General features: G+C 38.6%; 1 protein-coding gene across 2 annotated transcripts; it reads left to right on the top strand.

The window, feature by feature from the left end:
- Nucleotides 1-27,517, top strand: LOC144634345 (tetratricopeptide repeat protein 27-like). 2 transcript variants are annotated; one of them, XM_078493268.1, is made up of 30 exons: nt 1-147; nt 1,913-2,026; nt 7,535-7,598; nt 7,996-8,146; nt 9,194-9,286; nt 10,812-10,914; nt 11,157-11,196; nt 12,228-12,300; nt 12,646-12,697; nt 12,804-12,899; nt 13,624-13,655; nt 14,257-14,375; nt 14,807-14,873; nt 15,649-15,762; nt 15,890-15,925; nt 16,043-16,102; nt 16,820-16,942; nt 17,421-17,498; nt 18,329-18,424; nt 19,852-19,905; nt 21,397-21,495; nt 21,865-21,917; nt 22,250-22,328; nt 23,494-23,580; nt 23,690-23,750; nt 24,308-24,360; nt 24,550-24,627; nt 25,147-25,258; nt 26,253-26,353; nt 26,905-27,517. In XM_078493268.1, the coding sequence occupies exons 1-30, from the start codon at nt 33-35 to the stop codon at nt 27,019-27,021; spliced, it is 2,520 nt and encodes an 839-aa protein (XP_078349394.1). In that variant the 5' UTR covers nt 1-32; the 3' UTR covers nt 27,022-27,517. The 2 variants fall into 2 exon arrangements, with proteins under 2 accessions (XP_078349394.1, XP_078349393.1); XM_078493267.1 differs by having other exon boundaries at nt 9,191-9,286.
- The last annotated feature ends 353 nt before the right edge of the window (nt 27,518-27,870 follow it).

Raw genomic sequence — 27,870 nt, 5'->3', positions numbered from 1 at the left:
GAAAACGTGTTCAGCAAAATAGCAGCAACAACATGGCTGAGGAGTCAACAGAAATTCTTTTTAATTTAGAAACAGCTGTCCTGGAAAGGAATGAAGAGAAAATCGTTTCTTTCATCGATGCTTTTCGGATCAATAATACGGGCTTAGGTGAGAGAAACTTGCTGGAGATCTATGGAATTTGGCTCGGGTTGAATGTGGCCCGAGTTCGATTCCCAGACCTGGGTTGAGTTTCTTGTTGGCTCTCGTCCTTGCTTTTTAGGATTTTTCCGGGTTCTCCGGTTTTTCTCCCTCCAAAACCAACCCTTTTTAATTCTCATTCGATGGGGAATCCGAGGGCCACAGGTTTGTCAGTCACAAAACTGTTCTGTGCAACCCTTTGCTTATTGTTATTATTGTTACTAGTTGTACCTATCGGTAAGTGCCAACGAGCGAAATACTCATGTTTGTTCATAAGAACAGATATTGAATGGTTTTTGATAGAACTATATTTGAAATGACCAAAATATGGTAAATTGTATTTTAGGTAATATGCGAAAAAAGTGCTATTTCTCTGGTGTTCATAAATGACACAGGCTTGATAGCCTGCGTAGCAGGCACCGTAGTTTCCAGCGCGAGTATTCTCGCGATCGCACACTCTTTTAAACACACTAAAAAACGTACACAGATGTCTGCTACGCAGGCTACGGGTTTGACAGATTGATAACTCTTGACAAACCTTTAAATTCTTTTCAACGTTAAAATGTCACAAAATGTAGGCAATAAATGAGGTTTAATCACTGTTTTTTTAAATACAACACGCGATGGTTAAAGTGTTTCCGTCCACAAAAGGGATAGTTGCATTTCAAGAACTTCTTATAAATCAAATCCCAAAATCAAAACTGCTAAGATGCTTTTTTAAAAATAATTTTCAGTAATCAGAGACAGTAATGCAGGGGTCAGATTTCAGTCTCGCATGCGAAGTGTCATCTTCAGTTACGCAAAACTTGGAAAATTTGAACAGAAAACAAAACTTGAACGGTCAAGGATTATTTGGAGACAAAATTTTTATTCAAGTTAACATTACATTTGCCGTTAGAAGCAAAAAACTTTTGACTTTTTGTGTGTATGACATGCAGTAATTTTAGTGAGCGTCGCTTTGTATTGATGTTATTCCTACGCGGAGCGAAAATGCGTGCTAAATAAAATATAAACGGTATTTGATTTGGAATAAATCATCGGTCAAACAATTACTATAAACACAATCTACACTAAAAGGAAGCATTTACCCGACTTCAGCATTCTCATAAGTCAAGAAAACTCTATTTGAAGTCAACAGTCCGCTTTTGATTTTCATGTCTCTCTTCGATCGTAAATCAAAGGACTCCAAAGTCGAAAGATTATTTCATCGCTTTGAAGACCTTGATGTTCATTTTTTCGGCGGTCGAATATTCTGTAGGGTATTCTCTTTCGATTTAGAATTCCCTAAAGGTGTATTTATCGGTAAAGGGATGAATGACCACATTGAAAATTTTAATTTTAACAGCGAGCCGCGTGGACGCCATTTTGGTCATTTGCTCTCTAGCAAGGAGTGAGAGACTGGGAACCAGTTGGGAAGAACAATACAACCCAAATATGGGGTTTACTTACACCCAAATATGGTCAAAAAAAAAGTCCCTTGCGCAGAACTTAAGATTTTCTCTGCCTATACACTCATACGCACACGGCTCTATGATTCTGCCGCCTCGACAGCCTCGCCTCTTGGCTCGGCTGTCTCGTTGGCAATTATTATTATTATTATTATTATTATTATTACTGTGCAACCCTTTGTCAATTTATTTAAACCTATTTTTTATTTTATTTGTTTATCCAGATTTATCAGAATGAGTCAATATTGTAACAATAATAATGCGATAATAAATGTATTTTTTTGCAGATGAACTGGAAGAGCTAAGGAACATTGTAGTTTGTCTATGCAGAGGAGATTACTTAACAGCATTGCAGCAAAGAACTTCACAGCAGTTGTTACATACTGCAGCAGTAACAATAGGTAAAAAAAAATTATGAACAGTGTCATGCTTTATGTTTCCATGTATCTTTGTGTGCTAGCGCAAAGGGACATGTATATGTGGCAAGGTCTCGCATTGATAGAGTACTGACAGTACATTTCAGGGGACGTTTCATTGCAGTGAATTCCAGCTGTACTTTTTTGTATTGTGTACATATTTCTCTTGTCTGTGTTGCACTTAATTTTTTATCTCATTTAATTGTTTTTCTTTACTAGTTAGTTTTTTTCTGACTAGTTTTTTTTTTATTCTAGGTTAATAAGTAGAAAAATAGAACACAGGTCTCCCCTCCCTTGATGCCTCATAACCACCCCCCCCACCACCACCACCACCACCATCCTTACTACCCCCCCCCCCCCTACTATCTGCTATTATCCCCTTTCTTTTCACTAACCTGCACTGGGTTTTAAATCTCAACCTCTTGATTTGCTGTCCAACCCCTTATCCATTTTGCCACTTACCGGTAAGAAACGTTAAATAAACCTGGCACCATTTTTAAAATATATGACTCCAACCCTTACCCTAACACTAACCCTTTTATTTACCTAGTTAAAACAAATCAACTAGTTTACTACCGGTATAACTAGTTGAAGTAAAAAAAATAATGAGGTCAAAAATTAACAGCAATTAACAGCAACATCTGCAACATGTCCCTAGGACATGCATGCATTCCATTTATGTTAGCACCTTTGGGGTTTTCCATTACTTTCTCTCTCATCTTGTGAAAGTGAATTGGCTGGTCAGGAAAGCAAAAAAGTAATAGATTAATCAAATTGTGGGAGCCTGAAATATCATTAATTAGCTTCTGCGGCACTGAAATTTTATAGCAAGTTCTTTTAACCATAGAAATCTTTGAATGTCTTAACAAAAGGAACCTAAATGTCAAATTCACTTAAGAACCTGTGTCTTAGGGAATGTATTGGGATTTTTATTTACTTTTTCACTCAGGCACTGGAAAATAAAACATTTTATAGGGTGATCTACATGTAACTGCATGTACAGTACTATAAAAGGGTCTACCATTTACCTTAGGGATTGGTTATTACATAGAAATACAGGCTGGGGAAACAGGGGAGGTCTGAAGGAGAAAGTGGAGGATGGCTCTGAATTTTTTCTGTGCTGTGAGTGGGAGAGGGCTCATCAAATTAAATAGTGGTTTTGCTGGAGTGGGGGGGGCAGTAAATTAAGAAGACTGCAGAATGAGGTGCTACTTACCGAGGGGGGTACTTGGGTTCTTAAGTAAAGGGGATGATTGAATGGGGGCAAATATCAAGACCCAAAAAAATCCCTAGGGCTTCCAATAAAACCCCAAAATTTCTGACCCATTAAATTTTTCAGAAAGGGGGAATGATCTAAAGATATAACACAAAGACAAACATTAGAAACACATTCATTGTTTGTACTTTATTCGCTGAACTATGCGGCCAAGGTACTGCCACGAATCTTAAATTTGTTGTTAATTGGGCCAAAAAATCCCAACTTTAATCTAGCCAGCCAAAAAAACTTTTCAAATTTTCCTACCAAAAAAATCCCAGAATCGTAAATTTCAAACCCCCAAAAATCCTTTGATTATCCCCGTCTTTTGAAATCCTGAGTACCCCCCTGGGACTACTTACTGGACTGAGGTCAAAATGTATTTATGCTCGGTGCGTTGGTATTATGTGTCGGAATGGAGGTTACGTAATGCGTACCGCATTTAGGCGTGTTTATCACGCTTATAGTTTGGGATGTATTTAAATAGGTTCACCACGTGTTGTGCTCTCACTTTAGGTCATTTCAGTGCCTTCAATCGACCGTCACTTAGTTTTTGCTTGTTTATCATGTCTGATAAAGAAGGCGAGGAGGTTCCAAAAGCTATTTCTGCTGGGACTCTTGAAGACTTAAGGTCTTACTTTGATCAGAAGTTTTCGCATTTGAAGCGCGAGCTTTCGGAAGATCAACTCAAGTCGTCTTCTTCCTTGGTTAAGAAACTTAAGTCCGAATCGAACTTAACATTCAAGTTTAGCGGCAACAAGAAGCAGTTCGAGTTCAATATCGAGACTTTGGAGCACATCACCCAGAGTCTTTCTTTTGTCGATTCGCTGAAATCTCTCGTCGACCTTGAAAACCCCGAAAATCATCAAGTTTCAGCGTTGATTCTTAAACTCGACGATTCCCTCAACTCCGCTTCAAAGGCCATAAAGCGAAGAAACAAGCTCATCAGAATTGCTGACAAATCTGAAGCAGGTTGGGCCGCAGTTGACGAGTATCTTTCTGACGAAGTCGCTTCTGGTTCTGAAGACAAAAAGAAGATCCGTGCTGCTGAGCAGAGAGCGTTGAGAAAGAAGAAGAACGCCCGCATTGCGAAGTCGGGACAGAAGTTGAGTATTTTTATCTGTTACTTTCATTCGTTTTCTTTGCCCGTTCTTTATTTTCTTTAGCGTTTAGCAGTGTTGTATTATGGCACTGCTCGACCTATTCCTCCAATACAATAAATTCATTTATTGTCTATTTGCTTGTGTCTTTCATCATTACAGAGTTTAGAGCATAAATAAGTTATTTTCGGTACGCAGTTTAGGAAATAAATGTATTTATGCTCGGTGCGTTGGTATTATGTGTCGGAATGGAGGTTACGTAATGCGTACCGCATTTAGGCGTGTTTATCACGCTTATTGTTTGGGATGTATTTAAATAGGTTCACCACGTGTTGTGCTCTCACTTTAGGTCATTTCAGTGCCTTCAATCGACCGTCACTTAGTTTCCCCTTTTCTTCCGTTTCTACAGGTTGTTCAGCGTCCAGGCACGTCATCTGGTTCTTCATCAACTGTCTCCTCTATTACTCCAAGAAATTTTAATTACTAATTTTCGTCCTCAAACGTCGAAAGGCGCCTTTGATAAAGGCCGTTATGACATCTGCTTCGCCTGCGGCCAGACCGGTCATTGGAGAGTCAATTGCCCCAACAAATACTTCACTGCCCCATCAACCTACAAACAGCTCCAAAGTTTGCCAAGTAAAGACAGCGGCTCTTCTGGGCAGCAGTAATTCCATTTCTGACCAGAAAGTGGTGAATGATACTCTTGAAGGTATTTCAGACGATGGTCTAGTTTTCGAGGAGCGTTTTGAATTTGAGAATTCTCCCAATCGTATTCAATCAGTTAAGGGTAGGCTCAGAGCTCAATTTAATTTTTGGTCGCTTACTCTAGGTGCAAATGATTTCATTCTCCGGGTTATTGACAAGGGGTATACCATACCTTTTATTACAGTTCCTCAGAATGCATTTTTTGATAATAACCGTTCAGCGCTCATGCACGCTGATTTTGTTTTAGAGGCTATTCAGGAGCTTCTTTTGTCAGGCTCAGTTGTTCAAGTATCTAGTCCTCCTCATGTTGTCAATCCTTTGTCTGTTTCCATACAGAGTTGTGGTAAGAAGAGGTTGATTTTAGACCTTAGGCATGTCAATAAACACATTTGGAAAGAGAAATTTAAGTTTGAGGATATTAGGAACGCTTGTGTTTACCTTCCCTTCGATCATTTCATGTTTAAATTTGATCTTAAATCTGGCTACCACCATATCGATATTTTGCAGGAACATCAAACTTTTCTAGGGTTTTCTTGGGTTGTTAATGGTGTAAGGAAGTTTTTTGTGTTTACAGTTCTCCCTTTTGGGTTATCCTCAGCTCCGTATATTTTTACTAAGGTTGTTCGTGTTCTTGTCAGATATTGGAGGAGTCATGCTGTGAGAATCACAGTTTACCTTGATGACGGGCTTGGTTCTGCCCGTGATTTCGCTCGCTGCGAAGCTGCTTCATTATTTGTTAAGACTTCGCTTCAGCTTTCTGGTTTCCTTCCCAATGACAGTAAATCAATTTGGCAGCCAACTTCTTGCTTAGTTTGGTTGGGTTATTGTATTGATTTGTCTATTTATACTATCTCCATCCCTTCAGAAAGAATTCTCAGTGCGGTTCAGGTTATTGATTCAATTCGTTCTCAGTATCCTTCTAGCACTGCTAGAAAATTGGCCCAGTTTGTTGGTAAGATTATCTCAATGGGTTTCGTTTTTGGTAATATTACTCGTATCATGACAAGGTATTCTCATTTCGATATTTTAAGAAGTCCTACATGGGATAGCAAAATTTCCCTATCGGGTTCCACTCTGAATGAACTATGTTTTTGGAAAGACAATATTCCTTCCCTTAACAGTAGACGCCTGTTGTCTGTACAGTCTCATTATACCCGTGTATGTTATTCCGATGCGAGTTCTACGGGTTGTGCCAGCTACATGTTAGAATTTCATAACACCATCTCTCATAAGATGTGGAGTGTCGAAGAGGCTCAGAAGAGCTCCTCTTACAGGGAACTAAAGGCTATTTCCCTGGGTCTAGAATCTTTTTTGCCTTTAGTTAAAGGGCACACTATTAAGTGGTATACTGATAATCAGAGCGTTTCTAGAATTGTTGAAGTGGGAAGCATAAGAAAGATTTGCCCCGTGTGCGCTCTCTCCTGGTGTGCCGTCCTTGCTGGGGTGGGCGGTCGCCGCGGTCCCCCCGCGCCTCGCCCCTCCCCCTCCTCCCCCCCCCCCCCCCCCCCCCCTTGGCCTCCTCGCCCGCCCCCCCCCCTCTCGGCCCTCCCGCTCCCGTGCGTCCGCCGCCCGTGCGGTGGCCTCCCGTGTCCCTCTCCCGCCCGCTCCCCCCTTCCGTCGGGCCTCCCCTCCCCCTCCTTCCGTCCCCCCTCTGGTCTGCGGTGTCCGCCTCTCTTGCGTCGCCCCTCTCCTTCGGCCCCCGCCGCCCCGGGTGTCTTCAGTGTCGTGGTCTCGCCCTGTCCGGTCTCGCCGTGGTCCGCATGGCGTCGGTCTGCTGAGTCGTCTTTACCTTATTAAGTACTTACAAGCTGCAAGGATTCCTTTGTTTTCTCAGAATTTCATTTTCAGATCCTTACGGTACGACAAGAACTTGAAGTGCAATGTTTTGTCTTCCAAGCCCCTCACTGCTAGCAGAGCGGGAGAAATTCTTAAGGAGAAGTTGTTAGCTATTGGGTTAGACCCCTCTAAGTTTAGTAATCACAGCTTCAGGTCCGGAGGAGCTACTTCCGCTGCAAATCTGAATGTTGCTGATCGCCTTTTCAAAGTCCACGGAAGGTGGAAATCAGATTCAGCTAAAGACGGCTATGTTCGCGATAAAGTCGACTCACGTCTTTATGTTCCTTTGCACATTGGAATTTAATTAATTCAGTTTTTGTAAGAGTCAGTTTAGACTCATTTTGTATTTTGCTACCATTTATTCTTCTGTATTATGTAAGTTGTGTTTTGTACAGGTCGTATTATGGCACTGCTCGACCTATTCCTCCAATACAATAAATTCATTTATTGTCTATTTGCTTGTGACTTTCATCATTACAGAGTTTAGAGCATAAATAAGTTATTTTCGGTACGCAGTTTAGGAAATAAATAGCATTAATGGACGGTAGAAAAGCAGGAGGATCCAATGTACAAGTTGTTTCTTTGTTTTATTTTTAGATAATGATCAGCTAGTGAAGGAGACCTTGTTATTGTTACAAGACAGTGGACACTCACCCGTCAGGTCAGCTGTAACTGCAGTTGGGGGGGGGGGGGGTGCATTTTGTGTTTTTTTGGGGGGGGGGGGAGGGGGCTAATAAGATTCATTTTTGTTTTTGGTTCTTTAAGTAAATAATTTTCTTTTTTAAAAAAAGTCTGTCCCATTTATAAAAATCATTAATTTAGGATTTTTATGGGGTAAGGGATGTTAGAGCACTAAAGGTGTAAGTATAGGGTGTGGGGGGTGCAGATGCACCTGTCACACCCCCTCCCTTACTATATGTACCGTAAGTAGATAATAGTTTAAATCTTGCCAAAAGTTTAATGCTTGCCATCTAGAAAACATTTATGTACTAGGTAATTTCAAACTTCGTGTAGCAATATATATTAATTAAAACTTGTTAACATTTTTTTTTCTATAGACATGCGCTGGTGCTTTTTACTGGTGTGGCTTGTCTTGACCTTTTTATTCAGTGCAACTGGACTGGACCAACACCTCCACTAGCTTCTGTGATGCCTGAACAAGAATGCTCTACTCAGCAGATTATAGCAAAACTCAGTCCAGATGGAGAGGTACAAAAGTTGTACTATATGTTAAAAGTTAAATGCGACAATAAGGATGTTCAAGCTAGTTGGGGAACTATTTTTTTCCTTTACAGTTTTATCTGAAAATTTCCTTGTTGTAGCGTATAATTTTGGCTCCTTATCTTCATAGCTTCAATAACTTAAAATAACACCAAAAATATTGGATGTAAAATCGTTCAGAGAAAAAAGTGTCCAAAGGTTGCTATTAAAACATTTTCATTGCTTCAGTATCTACAGTAGACTGAGGTTAACTTATGAATCTTGATACATGTTTTAGTGCAGAGGTATCTATTACAGTTAACTACAAAATTATGATGTGTGCATGTATGGGTTGTGGTTCAAATTTCTCACACACAACTGGTAGTTATGCCAAGCTGAACCATGCAGCCTGACCTTTATTAATAACAAGATTGTAACAAAACATTACAATTGGATAAATAATTCGAAAACAATTGTGACCTGAAAACGACCTGAACCAACCTAGCTCATACAAAACAAAGCTCACAACAAGAGCATCGCTGGAACAAAAAAGGAAGTTGAGCCATCCGTCCATCCTTCTATCCTTCCATCGTTGTTAACATTATGCAAATTAGGTATGCTCACGGGCGCTTTCTAAATTTCGTTTCCCTCAGCTGTGAATAAAAATACAGCTTTACAAAGGTATCATTTCAAAGAAATAAGTGTAGAAAAAATACTTCACCCCTGTAAATGGGAAACAATCGTTTCCCAAACGATGAAATATTGCCATTCGGAAACGATGACCAGTGACTTTATGTATGTGTTATTAAAAGACTGGGAAGGTTAGAGCACGGCACGATTTATTAAAGGATAATCAGTAAAAGAGTAACGAAACTCTATACCTAAGCGACCTGTTATATGTTCACCCTCTAAAGTTGATTATTATTATTAATCCCTATAATGAATATTTTCCATTGATACTATACTGTTCAACGGAACGATTCAAATATATCTAACGCATTCACGAGTAGGTCATTAGACCTCTTTGATAGTAATGCAGTATATTTTATCTAGCAGTTCTTTAACAGTCATTTGATGGAATCTCCACTGCTTCTTTTGATTGCCAAAACAATCTTAGTTGAAAGTGAAGAATCTTTGGCTATCTGTCAGGTACTTATCAAATTTTTAGTCTATAAAATATTACAAACATTTAATTATTGCTTCATGTGTTTCTTTTATAAATGTATGTTGCAATTCCTTAAACTATCTAGGCATACAAAGAGCTTTTAGCCAGGATTTAAAAAGTGGGAGTCCAAAATTTTTATTAGGCCTGACTTTGTCCCCATAGGAGGGCCTGAGGAGCATGCAAGGTGTTTTTCCGCAGTTACATACATACATACATACATACATACATACTTTATTGCATAGCTCCCCCTTGGGGGCTCTTCCGCCATACAGAAATTAAAAAGATAAAAGATAAAAATATTTACAATAAAGAAGAAAAAAGAAAAAAAAAAAAAATCAGAAAAAAGGGGGTATAGTTGAAATAAAAAATTCGCAATTAAAATTATATACATTACAGTTAAAGGGGCATTTACAAATTTATAATATGTTTAAAAATTCTCTTTTTAAAAAGGTTCAGGTCATTTGTCTCAGCAGTTATGAGTGCATAGGTATCTAAAGATTTCCAAATTTGCTAAAAAACTTCTGTATACAGTAATTCATATTGATTTTCTCTGAAAAGTGTCTGTCCATAGGACTCCTGGACTACCACCTGGCTAAAAGCCTGCACAGAGGACAATCGTTTGACGGTCTTCAATCACTGGACTAATCATTCGTAATAAATCATCTTGAAATAATGTACACGAAGTCCTATGTTTGATACCAGTGCAGCGATATCCCAAATACTATCTGAACTTGCGACTGAGTCTGAGATAGTTACAAATAAAAGCAGTTTATTCAGTAGAAAGTTTTACAGTCGAACTTCTCTGTATGGACATCTCTCTATAATGGACAATCTCTGATGTCCTTACAAAATTCTCATAATATTATTTTCTTTAGAAAAAACCTCTATAAAACAAACCCTCTCTAATATGGACAACGGACACTCAATCTCAGCCCCAGAGAACAAATTCATATAAACTTGACCTCTTAATTATTATGGACACTCTGGTGGTCAGGCAATAATATATAATTTGTGTTCATAATGAAATTTCCTGTTTGTGGTTACAAAAACAACAAATTATGTAACGCTTTATTCATCTTAGATTTTTTCGGATTTGTGCTTAGTGTTATTTTTTTACCTGCAGCATTGCGTTAGAACATTTTAAGTTACTAATTATTACTTTGAGCTGTTGTTGAAGTCAAAAGTGACGTCATAGTCACTGTGGTGACCTCTACATGTATAATATGGACACCTCTCTAATATGGACACTTTGCTCTGTAATAATCTTCTGTCCCTTCGGTGTCTGTATAAGAGAGGTTCAACTGTACCATATATTTCTCACTTACCCAATCAAAGGCTCAGAACAGTAGATGATCGACAGGCCTATAGAAATTTGCCCAGCTGTATAATATAACTAACATGATTGTACAATAAATAATATCTTTGCATTATAACCACTTTAAAAACATGATTGTAAAAATCATAACCGCATTACTTCAGCTAACAGACAGGGTGTATTCTTTGTTGCAGTCTGCTTGCCTTTGGGCCTTGAGGTGTCTGGCAATACAGAGACAACTCTTAGATGAAAGAAATGAGATAATGAAGAATAAAATATTTCACCTAATGGACAAAGGTTTGTTGTGTTGCTGAGCTTACACACTTGAGTTTTTGTATAGGTGTTTCTTTTGTTGAGTCAGCTATTTACATGTTACAGAGACTGTTTAATTTGTTTTTTTTTGAATGTCTAAAATTACTTTGGTAGTATTCTCTTATTATACAGTTATTTGTGTCCTGTAGTATAACTCTATGTTTGGTTTAAACTCATGCCACCCTGGAAGCTTATCAATATACAACACAAACATTTTTTCTATGTAGTTCAAGAGAGGACACCTTTACTTTCTGTGGAAAGAAACAGGTACAAGTTTGAAAATTGCAATAAATTTACTAGTGAATATATATTAAGTACATTGACATTAGCTTTTTTTTTATTGTATTAAGAGGCTTAAGAACTACAGCCAATCAAACTTGTGGATTCAACGTCATGTACATGTATCTGTTCTGGTTTAAATTTATCTTTGGTTTAAAAATTTTTAAACTAGTGTGATTTTTATTTTTCATTGTCTCATATTCATTATCATAATCTGAAACTAAAGGAAATAAAAATCAAGATGTTTTGAAAAATGTTAGACTTAAGATAAATTTAAACCACAACTTATCCATATTCATTTATAAGTACTCGAATACTGAAGCACCCACCTTGAATAAGCGCCCACCACACCCTATAGGAAGGAAAAGTTAATAAGCGCCCAGCCTCGAATAAGCGCCCACCCCGCCCCACTCCTCCAAAAAATCTGAAGTGTACAAGAAGAGTATTGACTTCAGTGACAATTTGGTTCTAAAAGACTTTTTCGAAGACAGAAACTTTCAATGAACAGTTAAAATTCTGGTTTAGTACGTCTTCAACGCCCAGCCTCGAATAAGCGCCCACCTCGAATAAGCACCCTCTCTCAAGGTCCAAAAATTTAATAAGCGCCCAGGGCACCTAATCGAATAAATACAGTGCTCTGCATCAGCTGATAAGTGCACTTGCAAATACAGTAAAATCTCTAGAGTTGTCATTCAGCACCTTGAACATTCAGTTGAGAACCCCTTTAAAACAGCCACCATGTAAACGTGACCAGAGAAGTAAAACAAGGCCAACTTCTACTTGCTGATTATTATTTTTTATACATTTCTGTACATTTCTTTACAAGATCACTAACTGCTAGGCATATTACGTGTACAAAAAAAAAAAGTTTTTGTCTTAAGTGTTAATAGGCAAGTATTTACATGAAGTTGTGTAATTGTTCTTGGTATATCATGTAGCCAGCAGTTATAATTTTTCACTGTGAGGTACTTATAAAATTAGTTCTGTCATTAACACTTGTTTGCAATCCTTTTTGTTAGGAGTATTGCAAGCCAGATCCACCTTGAACTGGGATATTTATATCTGTATTACTATGACACCAAAAGAGCCAGGGTATGTGAATCTACATGTAATTATTTACTTATTGATTTTTAATAAGTACTAATTAAAATATTCCAACAGATGTCAAAAGCACATTGTAATGATGTATTCTCTTTGGTGAATATTAACTTAAAAACGGATGAAAACCCAACTATGAAAACACAAAATAATTTAATTTTATATCTTTTTAATAAAGTGCTTAGTCAACCCCTCAAAACCCTCAAAATTTCAATATCTTGGATCTTCTCTATCATTAAATTTTATTCCCCAGACTTTTGTGGATAGTGTTGCTTGCTAAATTTTATTATAATGTTGATTAAGGTATTTTATTTAGCAGTAGACTTTTTTGTATTTTAGGAGCACTTCAGTGCAGCTCAGTCCAGCTTAGGCTTACAAGTTGAACTCTCAGGTAACTCATGCATATTCAGTCATATTCAGGCTTTTTTCAGTGGTTAGGGTGTGGCCATCACAAAACACGTTTTCAAGCTGCGGGTATTTGTTTTGTTGTGCGACAGGTGCTCTTGGAAAAAGGACAATGTTTCAAGAAAAAGATCATGCTCAACTAGTCTTGTTGGTTCAAAGAGAAGAGAACGTCAGTGCAATTCCAGCAGGTACTTACTTACTTACTTACTTACTTACTTAGGCCCATCGCTCCAGGTGGAGCATAGGCCATTGACAACAGCTCGCCAGGGAGCTCGACCTTGGGCTTTCCACACAACATCTTGCCAAGCGAAATCCATTAACTTAAGCTTTGCTTCCGTGTCGCGACGCCAGCTGTTTTTGGGGCGACCTCTCCTTCTCTTCCCCTGGGGGTTCCATTCTCTTGGGAGTAAGAAGGGGAGTCGGCAGCATAGCTTCCGAATGGCTTTCACTGCATCGCGTCATACTCCCTTGATTGAAGGGTCCCTCCTCTCCCAAGTCTTGCTGCCTTGAAGTTGTTGCCAATGTTTCTGTAACAAGTATTTTTTTACAGATAAGGTTGTTAGCCCTATGCCAACCCCTTTAGCCTTGGGGAGTCCAGCAGGTAGGGCCACTATAATATAATTTGTTTCCATTTTAAAGCAATTTATTAGCCAAAATGTGTGTAAAATGCAGTCCACAGACTGCCAAAAACTTACCTTAACCCTGTGAACTAACCCTAACCCTAATATTAACCATAGACTACATAATTGAAATTTTATATTAGAAAACTAACTATTAAGATTACCGTTGATCTGAAAACTGGATTCAGATTGTGGTCTGCATTTTATACTAGACACTGAATTTAGGTTTTAGCTTAGTTTATTATGCACTTCTAAATTGCTAAATGTAAATGTGATTATTTTTATTCTGCAGATGAATCCACTGAAATGTCCAACCTGCCAAGAGTAAGTAAAAACAAGTATGATAGGTTAAGGTTATTCTTTTGAATTCTGTGTTAAAAATAAAGCATCCTCTTTAAACATCCAAATCCATCTTGAACCAAATGTAAGGATAACTGAAAATCGTAGTTTAGAATTCTTTTCGACAGTCTATTAGTGGGTCTGGCACTTGGTTGGCAGGTCAGTAGGTCAGTCCACCTGCTTGTTGGGTGGTCGGGCGCTTGGACACTTGGTTGGTTGGGCGTGCGGATGTGGGTACGCCAGTCAGTAGCTTGATCTGTAGTTTATTTATTGTAGGACTCCTGACTTACTTGGATGTAACTAAGCAAGTCTCCAAAACATGCTGAGTACTGATCGATAAAAATACAATATATGTATACTAGATGTAACTGTTATATATATGTCTAATGTTTTTTATATGTGCTTACATGCTGGAATGTAGAAAATGAAAAGCAAACAGAAACAGGAGCAAGCTGTGATCTGCTGTTTGCCATAGAATATGGTTCTTGTGCTTTAACTAACCTCTTTTATTAATAAATCACAAGTTTCATGTTTTAGTTAACATTCTAATAAACATTACATACTTTTATTTATTCTACTTGTTTAGGATGTTGCACTTAATGATGATGTCCTTCTGAATAAAATCAAATTTAAAGATACAGATATTCAGCAAAGTAACCAAACTGTTCTTAGTGGCCTGGATCAAGCCGTCATCCTAGGACTGACGTAAGATCTGCTAGTTAACATCGTCTATAAACAAGCCCAATGTTCCTGCATCTGTATAATTAATATCCCATCATTGTAGTCAGAATGGCTGGTATTGCACCAAATGTTTTCCATGTAAAAATAATTTTGATGTCAGGTGTGATAGTCTGCATGGAGGTTACAGTCGAATGATCAGGTTATTTTAACATTCAAAATTTAAATCAAAGAATTCAAATTAATCATTTAACAACACTGTGACTCTGTGGCCATTTTGGCCATAAGAATCTCCAACATAATTAGACTGTAAGGTAAACCTTTAGCATTATAAAAACCAATATTACGAACAATTCCACTAAAGAAGGAAATTAAAATTGTTATATATATATTGAAAGGAACGGTATACAAATATGTATGATAACAAATTCTTATTCTTAACTTATTCTTTTTTTCAGTTGTGAACACCAGAAGAGTCAGGCAGTTAGTAAACTTAATAAGGAAAACGTGCTGGCATATTTGGAGGTAACTTTTTTTCTATCAAGATGAAAGTGCTTACCATTTGCTGCAACAAACAAACAAAAACTGTTGGCACTGGGGTTTAACAGCTTATTTATGCCCATGTCACTTATTTATTAATTTTTTGTGATTAATGAAATTAATTTTGTTGGTTGTCTTCAAAGAAGACTGGGAGCTGGAAAAAAAACATGCACACACAAAATGTTAAGAAATGAATGGCATTACATTCCGGCTGGAAAAATACTGTGGGCATACTTTTTCAGATCATTAAGAAGGGGCTGTAGGCAGGGGTGCGATGGGTGTGTCCACACCCACCCACGGCCCACAAAGGTCCGCCTAATCAGGGAGTGAGGATTACACCCGCTTTCTGAGTACGTTAAAATGAGCCAATCAAAACCGATGCATACCGGTGTTGGTTTCATGCAAATGAGCCCACAATTTTAGAAGGTCATGCTAGTGGGCTGTGATTGGCAGATTTCGATCCATCTTGTTTGTTTGGAACATCGAAAGATGGATGTCGATAGAAAGCCACAGTCTATGCATGTAACACTAAAAGTGGGTGTAAAATGACTCAAAATGCAGGAAATGTGGACTTACACAACTTGATTTTTCAAAATTTCCCGAGAGAGAATGCCCCCTACCTCCCGAGAGGCTCACACCTCTGGTGCTTGCACCCACCCATGTAAGATCCTGCCTATGGCCCTGTTAAGTGATCTGAATTTTTTTTCCATCTGAAATTCCCAGATGTTTTTGGCTAATGATAAGCACAATTGCTATACAGGTGATCACAAGTAGGCCGAGGGCTTGGTGTATACAGATGACAGCATTATTGACGAGAAGCAAATTAGAAAAGGATTCAACAAGAAGAATGGAGAGATCCATGATGCAACTACAGGTTAACAATTCAGTTGTGTTTCATTACATCAGTATTTCTTGATTATTTTCTAACATAGCTGCAATTGCATGTATGATGTTATATTCTACTTATTGTAAGCAACTTGTATTTCTTTCTTCTTTTGCAGGCTCTTGTAGACTCCATTGAAAATGCTTCTGCGAAGGTAAGCTGTTTTTTTGCGGCTTGGTGTAAGAATTGTCCAGAATATTGATGTACCATAACTAAATGCACATGATAAAATGTTTGTAGTGCATGACTCTGTAATCTGTCACTTTTGCAGGTTGCTGATAGGCACATGCTGTTTTACTGTGTACCTCTGCCACCAAAATGGACTTTTCAGGTATATTCTTTGTGTTTACTCTGGTAGTGTTTTCATGTGACTTGTTACCTCAAGAGCTAATGTGACAATATGTCTGTGTACATTAAATCTTGTTGTAGTGAATAAACTAAATGAATTATGTGGTGTAAAATTACGTTCTTTTTGAAATGATATTTCCTAGCTGTATTGTCTTTTATAAGACTGTCCATATTCCTCTATTTTCTAATAGTTTTTCACTGAATACACAAAAAAGAATTGCAAGAGAACTGGATGCCGATGCCTCACGCTCTGTGCTTGTGATTTCGTCTCTTTCTTTTTTTTGTGTTGAAAAATAGAGGTTGTGAACAGTCTAACAAGCAAAGATAAGTTGTCTGAGGGTATCCTGTGTGCCAGAGGCCTTGCTTTGTGGTTTCTCAGGACTGTCGCTAAGAGCTGACTGCCGGCTAATTTATCCAGCTGAAATAGAACTTAAATCCGGCTGTAATGTCACATGAAAACAGACTTACCTATAGGTAAACTTTTAGAGCTGCCAAGGCCAGGAAAGCCAGCTGGGTTTGTTGATGAGCCGGCTTAGTGTTTTCTTAGATACATTCCTGGTTTCTGGTCACAGTCAATGCTAAAGTATCAGCCATGTGAGACAAAACCTCTGATACCCAGGGTAGATTGGGGGAGGAATGTGTGACAAGCCCAAGTTAATTGTACTGTGATCATTGGATTTTCTGTTTTTGTTTCCATTAGAGAGATTTAGCTCAGTTGCTGCTTGAGATGGGTGTGACCAAAGGTGCTGTGGAGATTTTCCAACACTTGCATTCATGGGAGGATGTTGTGCTTTGTTATCAGAGCTTAGGGTGGTATGCTAAGGTGAGAGACATTTGTCAAGTCCAAAAATGGCAAAAACAGATGAAACTTCGAAAAAAGTCCAATTCCTTAGTCCTGATTTGGGGCTGGACAATTGACCTCTCTTGGCAATTTACAGTGCCTTTCTGTCTGTGACCATTGATCTCTTCTTCGAAACTCCTCACATAGAAATTAGTAACGTTTCTTCAAATATCCATCATAAGTTTTAATATATTATTTATTATCTAAATTAAATTTTTGTTATTTAAACAAAAAACTGAACTCTAATTGAAGGAAGGGTGAGTATTGGTACAAATTCCAATTCAAAGACAGCAACAAAATCCATTCCACATGGCATTTTCTAATATCAGGCCCAGGTTACAGCAGTGTATAAGAATTCCAGTTTGATTTGCCTAAAGTGGGCGAATAGACAGTTTTTTAATTCATTCTGCCAGAAGTTTGAATGTTTAGTATTTTTAAATATTTATTTCATTTTTTGTAGGCAGAAACTCTTATTAGAGATCAACTGAAGACAAAAGAAACTGTACTTTTATGGTGTCTGTTAGGTGATACATTAAAGGTACAGTACAGCATGTGTAATTGAAACATTAATTTGCACTTATTTGAAATCTTTGGATCCAGTTGTGTGTTGCTACTTATCTCCAGCAGCGTTAGCAGGTTCCCTTTTGTCGTCAGAAATTGACTGCAATTTAGAATATAAATAAACTGAGCATCTTTTGTGGCTCTTCTATATTGAATAACACTATTGCACAGCATTCCTGTTTCAAACAATTGTAAAAAGTACAATATTTGTCCATTTATCTCAAATTTTACATCACTTCATAGTTGTTAGCCTTCCATGCAGTCGTTCTTAGAGGCGATCGTGTTACACTCCTCCCAACGAGGAAAGGAGTGTAACACGATCGCCTCTAAGAACGACTGCGTGGAAGGCTAAATCGTTGTAGGCTTCTTTTTTAATGCTGGAGGAATTCATATGTAAGATATCGTAAAATGTAGGCAGTGAAGTGCTGAGTTAAATAACTCACGTGAAAACTTACCTTTACCAATACCGCAAACCCCAATGACGCATGCATGGCGCTAGTCACGTGACTGTCAGTAGTTTGTGGTTTTCAGCTGAAAAAGGAACATACAAACCACACAAGCAAGACGAGTTTTACGGGAGTTGCAATACAATACTCCTATTCACTCTGTTACAGAAACCGGGATAAACTTTGACTGTGTGCACCACTGCGGTTCAAGGGCACTAACAGACAATCACTTGTGTTAACCAAGCTGTATTTTATTGCACTTAAAGTTAGTTTACCTACCTTTTCACAAAGGATCTGTCTAGGCTGTTAGGACAGCCTAGCTATGCAGGGTGTCGGTTAATGGTTCCATCTTCTCCTGTAGGACGCTAGCTGTTACGAGAAGGCCTGGGAACTATCAGGGCATCGCAATTCAAGAGCTCAAAGATCTCTGGGATATTTACATTTAAGAGCTAAAGAGGTAATTATCTTGCGAGCGGGTTTGCTTTTTCTGGAATTAAATTTTATAAGTTCTTGTATTATTTATCAGCATGCTTGGAACTTATTATTATGACAAAAAGTTATTCTCTAAGTTCATCATAATTTAAACCATGGGGGATTTGAATGAGCCCAAATGCGGGCTTCGCTAAGGATGAAAAGAAACGCCTGTGGACAGATTACCCCAGTAGTTTTACATAATTTACATTTTTCACAAACCTTATGCTTGCAGTATGCAGGAAGCTTGTCACATTCCAACCTTGTTTTTAACTCAACCGATGGATGAGACCTCAGAGATTTTTGATTTAGTAGTTTTTCATTCTCGTCCCCATAGCCCTTTCGTTTCTCTTAGCCGGCTGGGCCTTGGCACGAGGAAACAAAGGGCTCTGGGGACAAAGGATTTCCAGTCCTAGATTCTAGGACTTCCGGTCTTCATGTATGCAGTCATGACGTTTCAAAAGAATGTATGAGAGAGTCGTTACGTTTTCGACTTCCGTTTAGGAATTCTTTGTTCCAAACAGCCAATCAAAAAAATTCGAATTAATTCAAAAATCCTATGTCCCCAGAGCCCTCCGTTTTCTCGTGGCAAGCCGGCTAAGAGAAACGAAAGGGCTATGGGGACGAGAATGGTAGTTTTTGTGTGTGACGTGAAAATAAGGAATAGATAGCCTTGAGTTAGTCTGTGCTATTTCCCTTTACCACTTGTTTACCAATGCAGACATCGTTTCTTGTGATTTTCTAGATTTCATTTGCTGTAGATTATTTTATTTCAAGGGCATCGGTAAAAAGGCTTGTCTCCATCTTGATTTTTATTTAAAAATTGAATAAGACTGCGAGCCAGCGAACATTGGCGAAGAGTAGTCTAATTGTTCTAGTAGACACTCTAAAGGATTCAAACAATTTTTTGCCCCGCAAAAATTATCAATGATTTTCTATCGACAATTGTATAATAACCTGAATTCTACGCACATTTTGATTGGTTCTTACTTATGATCTATTAGAGTACAGACGCATAGATGACGTCACGCGGTGGTGTGACTCGCGCGCGTGATCAGAGTTCATAGTCCAAATCAGAGTTTTATTATATAAAACAAATAGATTCAATTTTGCCGTGGGTCTGTTCAGTTATAGATCACAGAAGACGTCAAAATGTGGTAAGAACACTTTTTTTGTTTTTACCACATTTTGACGTCATCTGTGATCTATAACTGAACAGACGCACGGCAAAATGGAATCTATTTGTTAAATAGACATCAATGAGACAGAACCAATCAAAGTTGTGGATTTCCAAATATCTACTTATAGTTAGTATATGGTGTGAACACAAGTTGTAGCACATAAGTTTTCATATTATTAGTTTAAGTAGGAGTTCATAGCATACACTAACAAGCCTTATGTGTTATATTGTAGTATGCTAAATCAATACCATGCTTCCAAAAGTCACTGGAAATCAACTCGTTACAGGTATGTCGCAAGTTACATTAAGTAAGATGCTTTGAATGTTCTATATTCCAATCACAACACACTTCTCCCATATTCTGACCTCTAATACCATAAATGAAGTTACACCAGGGGTTATAAGGCATTTTCAGCAAAAAAGATAAACAATTTAATTGCTTTGTGAGCCGTGGGTGAGTAACGTTTACGTGATTCTTTTGCTAAGATAAAGTTCGCAAAAATTTCTTTCGCTAAGAGCTCTGTCATTTATGGTTTGAAAGTCAAATAGGAATTTCTTTTCCATTATACACCAGTATGATTTTGATTCAAATTATTATACAAGTATTACAGAAAGTGCCAGTGATTCTTCTTAACACCAAACTGCGCGCGACAGAAAACCAACTCATGTAATTTCTGGGCAGCGACAGTCGATGTATCACGGTCACAGCATTGGATAGTTTTTCGTACAAACTATCGATAGTTTCTGAAAATTAGTTTAAGAATCGAAAATTAGTCATGTGCAGTTGTTGTTTCTTGATTGATCGAGAAGTTTGGATAACTGACAGATGTCAGAAATTAATTAAAACGAGGCAACTGAACAGTGTAGTGCATTGTGCTGTAGGGGAGCGGGGTGGTATTTAGGTATGAAGATCTGTAGCACACCATTGAAACCAGTTAATTTTGATCTAAAAGAAGCAAAACACTGTTTTGACTTCCTGACGTAGCATTCGCTCTTTAATTACCCCCTAAGAACAAGCACAGGCAGCCCAAGCTAACCATAAAGCCAAAGTACCAGAGGTCGATTTTCTACCGGAAATAAAAATCGGCGTTTAAGAAATCACGTGCCGGTGATTTTCTATTTCTTGTAGAAAATCGACCTCTCCGGGTCTCACAGCGTATATTGGAGTTAGTGACAATATCGCCATGCCCCTCCACCGCTGAGGTCAATTTTGTCGACCTGACGCCATTTTGTGTGTGATTTGATGGGCCGCACATAACAAGAAAAGCAAAAAGCGCACTTTGAAAGAATTTTCTACGCTTCACTAGAGCAGTGTCTCAGTCGGAACCAAAGCGACAATGATAGAAAAGAGAAATTACCGGAGATTACGGTGGTGGAAATTCTTTTGTGATTTGAACAATTTTACGGAAGATATTTCGCATCGAGTGAGACGCTGTCGAAAATAGTGTCCAGCCTTGGGAATATTTAATAATGTACACGTGTTCAAAATTTCGCAAAGCAATAACTCATCCAAATCTCTTCAAATTGGCTCGAGAAGCTTGCAAACAAGAAAGAACACGACACAGCAACAGTGTAAGTCAATAATTTTATTTATAAAACGTTCCAATTTATACATCGTAAAACAAAATTTTTTCATTCCCATACAAATCCTTATCCTTATCCTTGAGGTCTTTGGCTCTTATGGTTAGCTTGGGCTGCCTGTGGAACAAGTTGCATATTTAAGTTCGTCAATTCTGTGATCATCATTCAGTACATTGTGTGTTGTTATCTTTCTGTAGCAAGGAGTATGGTTTTCTCTTGGTTGTGCTGCAATGGTGACAGATGATTTAGAACTCTCCTCCAAAGCATTTCATCGCTGTGTGTCACTTGATAGTGAGGTATAGTACTAACATCTTGATGAAACTAAATCCTTTATTTCTAGAGATGTTTTAATGTAGTAGCGGCACTTTTTCAGTAAAGTTTGCCAATCTCGTACCTCCAACCGCTCATTTCTGGAGAGTTCCGTTGCAGAATCAATTTTTATTGGTGTAAAGAAAGACCGCGAAAACACAAGGGAGCTGGATTGAGCCATGCTTTTGCGCAATTCGGAAGAAAGCAATATGCAAATACGCAGAGTAAACGTTGCATACTGTTTTGCATTGCTGCTCGTTACTATCAACACCTGATAGCGTCGTATTTGCGTATTGTAAAAGTTGCAATTTTTTAACATTTTTAGTCAGTCTAACATATGACACTTTTCTTAACAGCATGGGGAAGCCTGGAATAATCTCGCCAATATCTACATAAAGACAGGTCGAAAGTGAGTGGATTTTAGTTGTTACACGGCAGTTGAGGGTAGCAAAGGGTTTATACCTGACACGTGAAAAGGGCAAAAATTAGACTGTGACGCGTGAAAATAGCAAGAAAAGACACGTGATTGGTGAGTTCTGCTGTTTTAAAATACGTGTCATAAATTTGGTTAAAATTTGTGCGTGAAACGGCATTTCCCCCCCCCCCCCCCCCTCTGCTACGCCCTCGCAGTTGTTGCAGACTATTTATTTAGATTGGGTTCTTTCACGAGTTTTTTTTTTATAAAAAGGAACCCAAATTAAATAGTAACTTGTTCACCATGTATTTTGTGTATAACTGTAGGGGACGAGCACACCTTGCCCTAAAGGAGGGTCTGAAAGCAAACTATGAGAGCTGGCATATGTGGGAGAACTTCTTAGTGGTAAGTCATATTTTTGCATATTTAACAGCTCAAATAAACTAGAAGTAAAAAAGAAACCAACAACTGACCTCGCTTCCAATGTGTGGCTTCATAGATTCATAGCTCAGTTGGTAGAGCACTGGACCAACATCGCGGAGGTCCTGGGTTCTAATCCCGCTAAAGCATTGTATTATTTAAGGCTTCTTTATTTGCACTGCTTTAATTGCAATTTCACTGCGAGGAACATTTCTTTACTTTACATCTATCTGCTGTTTTTAAAAAAATATGAATTCTTTCATATACTATACGTGAAATTAGAAGGGTCACGCACCGAGGAATTATAAGAATTACCAACATGATTTTACAGAGAAATATACTTTATAATGCGCAAGAATAACTGTCGCTGTGTAATGATATGAAACAATGTCCCAGTACCGGCTCCTAGTCTAACGCAGAGTGCACCAACATGCAAGGGAGGGACGATTGATTGGTCGACAGGTCTACCTTTGGCAGCTTGTTTCGCAAGCAAAAAAATTTGTTTACCTTCTGTCCTTCTTTCGAGGAACGCTGAAAGATAATGCTTCATGTACCTTTATCTATCCCCCCCCCCCCCCCCCCCCTTCATTTACCTCCCGGCAGCAGTTCAGTGTATACCGCTTTACTCGAGCCCCTTAACTTTACACAACTCCACATAACCAGTGTATAGTAAATAATAAAGATGGTAAATTTTAAGCTCGGTAATAAATAATGAAGATGAAGTATTCAACATGACACGAGCATGGGACAAAGCGAGCATCGATTCCCGTCGGGGACTCAGAATTTTTCTTTGTCCCATGCTCGTGTCATGTTGAATACTTCATCTTCATTATTTATTACCGAGCTTAAAATTTACCATCTTCATTATTTACTACAAACTTGATGAATTCGACATTGCTGATCCTAGCAGTATGCAGGACGCGTGTCACTTATCAACCTAGTAAAATGGCCCAGCTCACAACGAGTCTCTCGTAGCTCAGTTGGTTAGAGCGCCCAACCGGTATCTGGGAGGCCATGGGTTCGATTCCCGTTGGGGACTCAGACTTTTTTTATTTTTTCTTTGTCCCATGCTCGTGTCATGTTGAATACTTCATCTTCAACCAGTGTATAGATTTCAAGTGTGAAATAATCGTCCATCTTTCCTTATCAGGTCAGCGCTGATGTTGGGGCTATCAGTGACGCTATCTCAGCGTATCATCGCTTGATGGACTTGCGTGAAAAGTACTGTGATACAGAGGTTAGACAAGAATGTGTATTCGCGCACTTTTGTTTAGCTTTTTGTAGTTAACGTTAATATTCGTCTTCTCCGTAACATCAACATTCTTTCCCATGATTTGTTGTTTTAGATTTTGGGCATTCTGGTGAAAGCGGTAAACCAGGGAATTTTGGACTACCAGGAACAACCAGGTGTGCAAATCTTTTACTTTTACAAGTGCTTATTTTAAAAACACCTTATTATAGGTAAATAACGCTTCATGAAATTAACGCGAATTTCAAAAAATTCGCGTTAATTTTTGTTAACTTTCTGAATTTCCGCGCCGTTAATAAGTGGGCGTTATTTCGCGACCTTAATTTCCATTATTTTGGCCTTAGTTTCTCGATACAATTAACGTTCTTCTCTAGGCATTATTTCATCAGGATGGAATCTGCCGGATCCGAAACTGTGAAGACGCTCGAAGCGGTCGTTCCTTCGCTTTGAACCATACGTTTGGCTAAAGTATCGGCTTGTTTCTTGTACACTTTGAAACTTTTCCTTGTCTCAAGTGTTTTTCTGTGTCGTCGCGTTTATTTCCCTCAATTGGTTACCTCCTCTTTCCGTAATTCCTTTATTGGGAGTAATTCATGGCTAGATTGTTTTCACCCCGAGCCTCAACATCCAGGGCCTGGATTTTGAGGCTCGTTTACTTTTTCACACTTTACGTGTTAGAGTAAATTTTTCAAACCAATTTAATTTTACTTTTCAGCATCAGTTTTTAGACCGAAGATGCTTAAGCTGATGGGGAGGCTTACATCTCAGGTACGTAACGCTTTTGTAGTGTAGGCAATGTCTGTAGATATGACGTCAGAATTCGATGTCACGTGATTAGCTGCAGGCTCTCGACCAATGAGAATAGAAATGGCGGCTGCAATGTATAATAATCAGTGTTGTGCTATTTGTCTTCAAAAGCATATGTCAGATAATAAATCAGTTGTCTCATCTTTCAAGGTCACCAACAACTCTGAGGTGTGGAAACTTTACTCGGACCTGTACTGGAATGGCGAGTCACAAGAAGACAAAGAAAAGGTCTGTATGTGGAACAACAACACACTTTACAGTAAAACCGTAGGCTGTTATTAGCTGTCATAGAGTCCACCCAGTAGTACAAATGGTTGCTGGTAAATTTTGTTTGATTACCTGACAGTGGAAGCGGGGAGCAGAGGGGAGGGGTGGGTAGGGTCAGCACCTTTGGTTTATAGAGCGCTCGTGCATGTCACCTGATGTCACCATGAGTTAAGCCGTTAGATCTCGTCTTAAACCTACAGTTTACTTTCCATTCTACTATCCGTGAGGTAAATGCAAGTTAAGGGAGCTCAAAAGCGCCAAGTTCCCACATTTGTGGGAACAGTCAACGCTCTCTTAAGGGACACCTCTATAAGACGGACACCTCCATAAGACGGACACCTGGTGTTGGTCCCATCCCAGCCGTTTTTCAGTCATTTTACTGTAACTTACCTTCCTCTAAGACGGACAGTTGGAGCCGGTCCCGAAGGTGTCAGTTTTAGAGAGAGTTGACTGTATCTAAATCCCGTTCGATATCTGCAGGCATTAAACTTCCTGGTGAAGGCCCATCGCACTAGAACCCAGGCTCCAGGCTGGGAGAACGATGTGAGTCAGTTCAAGGCAGTAATAGAGTTGACACTTCACCTCAGTCAAGGTAAGCACCTATCAATGTTACTGTTACTGCTTCAATTGTCGTATGGTCTTGTTGGCCTTGAAATTGTACAGATTTGATAAAGTTGTTACCAATTTACTTCCACTAGGGCCATCCCAATAAAATGTTTCGTTTCCCATCGCCCCGTCTCTTGTGATGGCGGGTCGGTCGGGCAAAAAAAAAAAGAATGAACACTTGAAGGGGTCTGGGTTCATTTACATGTAAGAAGCCAAGAGATGAACAACCGAAAGATTTTGTTTCAGTCGACCTTGCTGAGAATGTTAAAACGAATCCCGCACAAACAGCCAAAAACTTAAAGACATCACATCATACCAAGTGTTGTTATAAAACAAGATCGTGTGCGTGTAAATTAAAGTACTTGCCTCTTTGACTAGTGAATCTTGTTTTTTTTTTTTTTCATTTCGAAAAAAAAAATGGGTCGGTCGTGCGATGGGAAACGAAACATTTTATTGGGATGGCCTAGGCTCACGTTTGGGAATACACGCGCGAGTGGCGAAGCTGCGTTTCTGCTCAAGACTCCCCCCGCCCGCTCGCTTCGCTTGCCGACTCGTTGTCGTGGCTTCAGCACTCGGGCAGATATTCACAAACGCTTGGTAACCTTGTTACCCTTTTCATAACCCATAAGCGAGGGCCTGCCCTCCCGGGCGTTGGGGGGGCGGTGATGTTCCCCTTTTCCCAACATAGTTTTCCTTGTGTTCCCGTGTTTCCTAAAAGTATTTCTTCGATTTTGGTGTTCCCTGTTCCCTTAAATATGATTTTGTTCCCAGTTTTATTGTCCTTTTGTTCCCATGTTCCCACAAAGTTACTGGTCATGTTCCCTTGTTCCCTGACACCCCTGGGGGAGCCTCGTAAGCAACTGACTAGACTCTCAGTTTGATCTTTTGCTTCCAGTACGTGTAATTATCCCGGTATCAAAGTTCCCGTGTTGAGTGTGACGTTGTACTTAATTGTCTCAATGATAGTTTCGTCATTGCAGTGTACACGGAAGTGAGCCAGTGTAAAGAAAACAAGTCTGAAGCAGTACAGCTTCTGTCCTCAGCTAAACTTACTCTCAAACAGTTGATTACAAGAGCAAAGGTCAGGAAACTTTGGTATTAATTTCGTTAATCTGTTCCACACTACCATGTAAAACCAAAAAAAACGAAAAAACACAAACTTCTAGGAGAGCTACGTCACAAGTGATGCATTTTAAAATATTTAGCCTACGTTACTGACGTAATCTTTTCCAGATTTCTTTAAACTTCCAGTTTGGTGTTTTGTAACCTCTGATGTTTTACACCTTAGTTTTAGAGTTTTCCTGAAGTCGATATAAAGAAATGTAACAAACACGAGTATTTCATCACAATTCCAAATACGAAGTGAAGCGGAGTATTTTTGAACTTCGAGGTATTTGGAATTGTAAAAAAACATTCTCTGGCGTGTTTGATACATCTATCTCAGTCTGAACTAAAACTAAAGAAGCATCGGAGAAATAAAGTCGTAAAAGTTTATGCTGAGATCACTATAGACAAACCACAGTTATGGTTCTGATTTTCTTTGTTTCAACTTGATGAATTATTACGAGTTTGAGAAGATAATTTTGCACATCTCAAATGGCTTGACATAGCTTTATTTTCGTGTTCCAACAGAAGCAGCACACGGACTCAGTTACTGGGAATATTCAAGCAGAACTTTCACAATCCCTCATCGACTTAGAGGACAGCCTACAGAGAACTGTTGATTTGATATTAAATCTAAAGAGTTAGCTGGATTTGTTGCAAAAATGGGTGGAACACTTCTAAAAAGCCAACCAATACAGAATTACGCTTGAATTGTAATACCAACTGCAGAGGAGAGGAGAGCCCGCACTCCTTCTCCCGAGCTTCCTCGACAAGGACGGACTGCACTAGAGAAGCAGCGGAAATTAAGCCTCATAAAAAGAATCCAGGAAAAATTATTTCCGCGAGAATCAAATATGGCGCATTTCAGCAAAAAAAGAGCCGTAAAAACCAACGAGAATCCTTCACAAACTTGCGTTGAGTGTTACCTACTCCTGCCACCGCTAAAATGGCGAAACAGAAAAACAACACAGTATGTAAATAAGTCAGGGATTTATTTAGAAAATAAATCTAAACCGATTCTAGTTGGATCTGGACCGATTCTATGGCCCTTTGTAAATAGTGTAAAAAAGATTTTAAAAATCCAATATGCGAAAATGCTAGGTTACACGTATGTCGTATGATAATAATAAATACTAATGATAGAAATAAAGATGTAGCTATTTTGTTCTTACAAGGTGGTAAGTTCACAGACCAGGCGGGTTTAAAAAAATTAAAAATAAATTTTTTATTTTTTTTAAATTTTTTTGTTTTTTTTTTTTTTTTTTTTTCCCCATTTTTAAAAAAAAAAAAAAAACTAAAAAAAAAAAAAAAATTATCTTTTAATCCTGGTTAGCTTAATCGTCTTTCGAACAACCCGCCCAGAACCACATAAGGCTACATGCACTTTCTTTGAAAATAAACCCAAGGGAACGCAAAAAGCTGCAAAAAGAATGCGCTTTTAGGCAAAACGGCGAGGAATAAATAAAAAGATAAGTTGTTCATCCCAAAGAATGA

This window comes from Oculina patagonica, chromosome 13, assembly GCF_052425735.1.
Source record: "Oculina patagonica isolate OP01 chromosome 13, crgOcupat, whole genome shotgun sequence".
NCBI lineage: Eukaryota > Metazoa > Cnidaria > Anthozoa > Scleractinia > Oculinidae > Oculina > Oculina patagonica.
Note: the sequence above shows the minus strand (reverse complement) of the source record. Positions and strands in the feature narration are given on the sequence as shown.

Excerpts from the sequence above, each read along its gene's own strand:
- LOC144634345 (XM_078493267.1), top strand. The coding sequence starts at position 33 with ATGGCTGAGGAGTCAACAGAAATTCTTTTTAATTTAGAAACAGCTGTC. Across the intron at positions 9,287-10,811 it reads AATCTTTGGCTATCTGTCAG|TCTGCTTGCCTTTGGGCCTT; the intron begins GTACTTATCAAA and ends TCTTTGTTGCAG. Across the intron at positions 12,900-13,623 it reads CGTCAGTGCAATTCCAGCAG|ATGAATCCACTGAAATGTCC; the intron begins GTACTTACTTAC and ends TTTATTCTGCAG.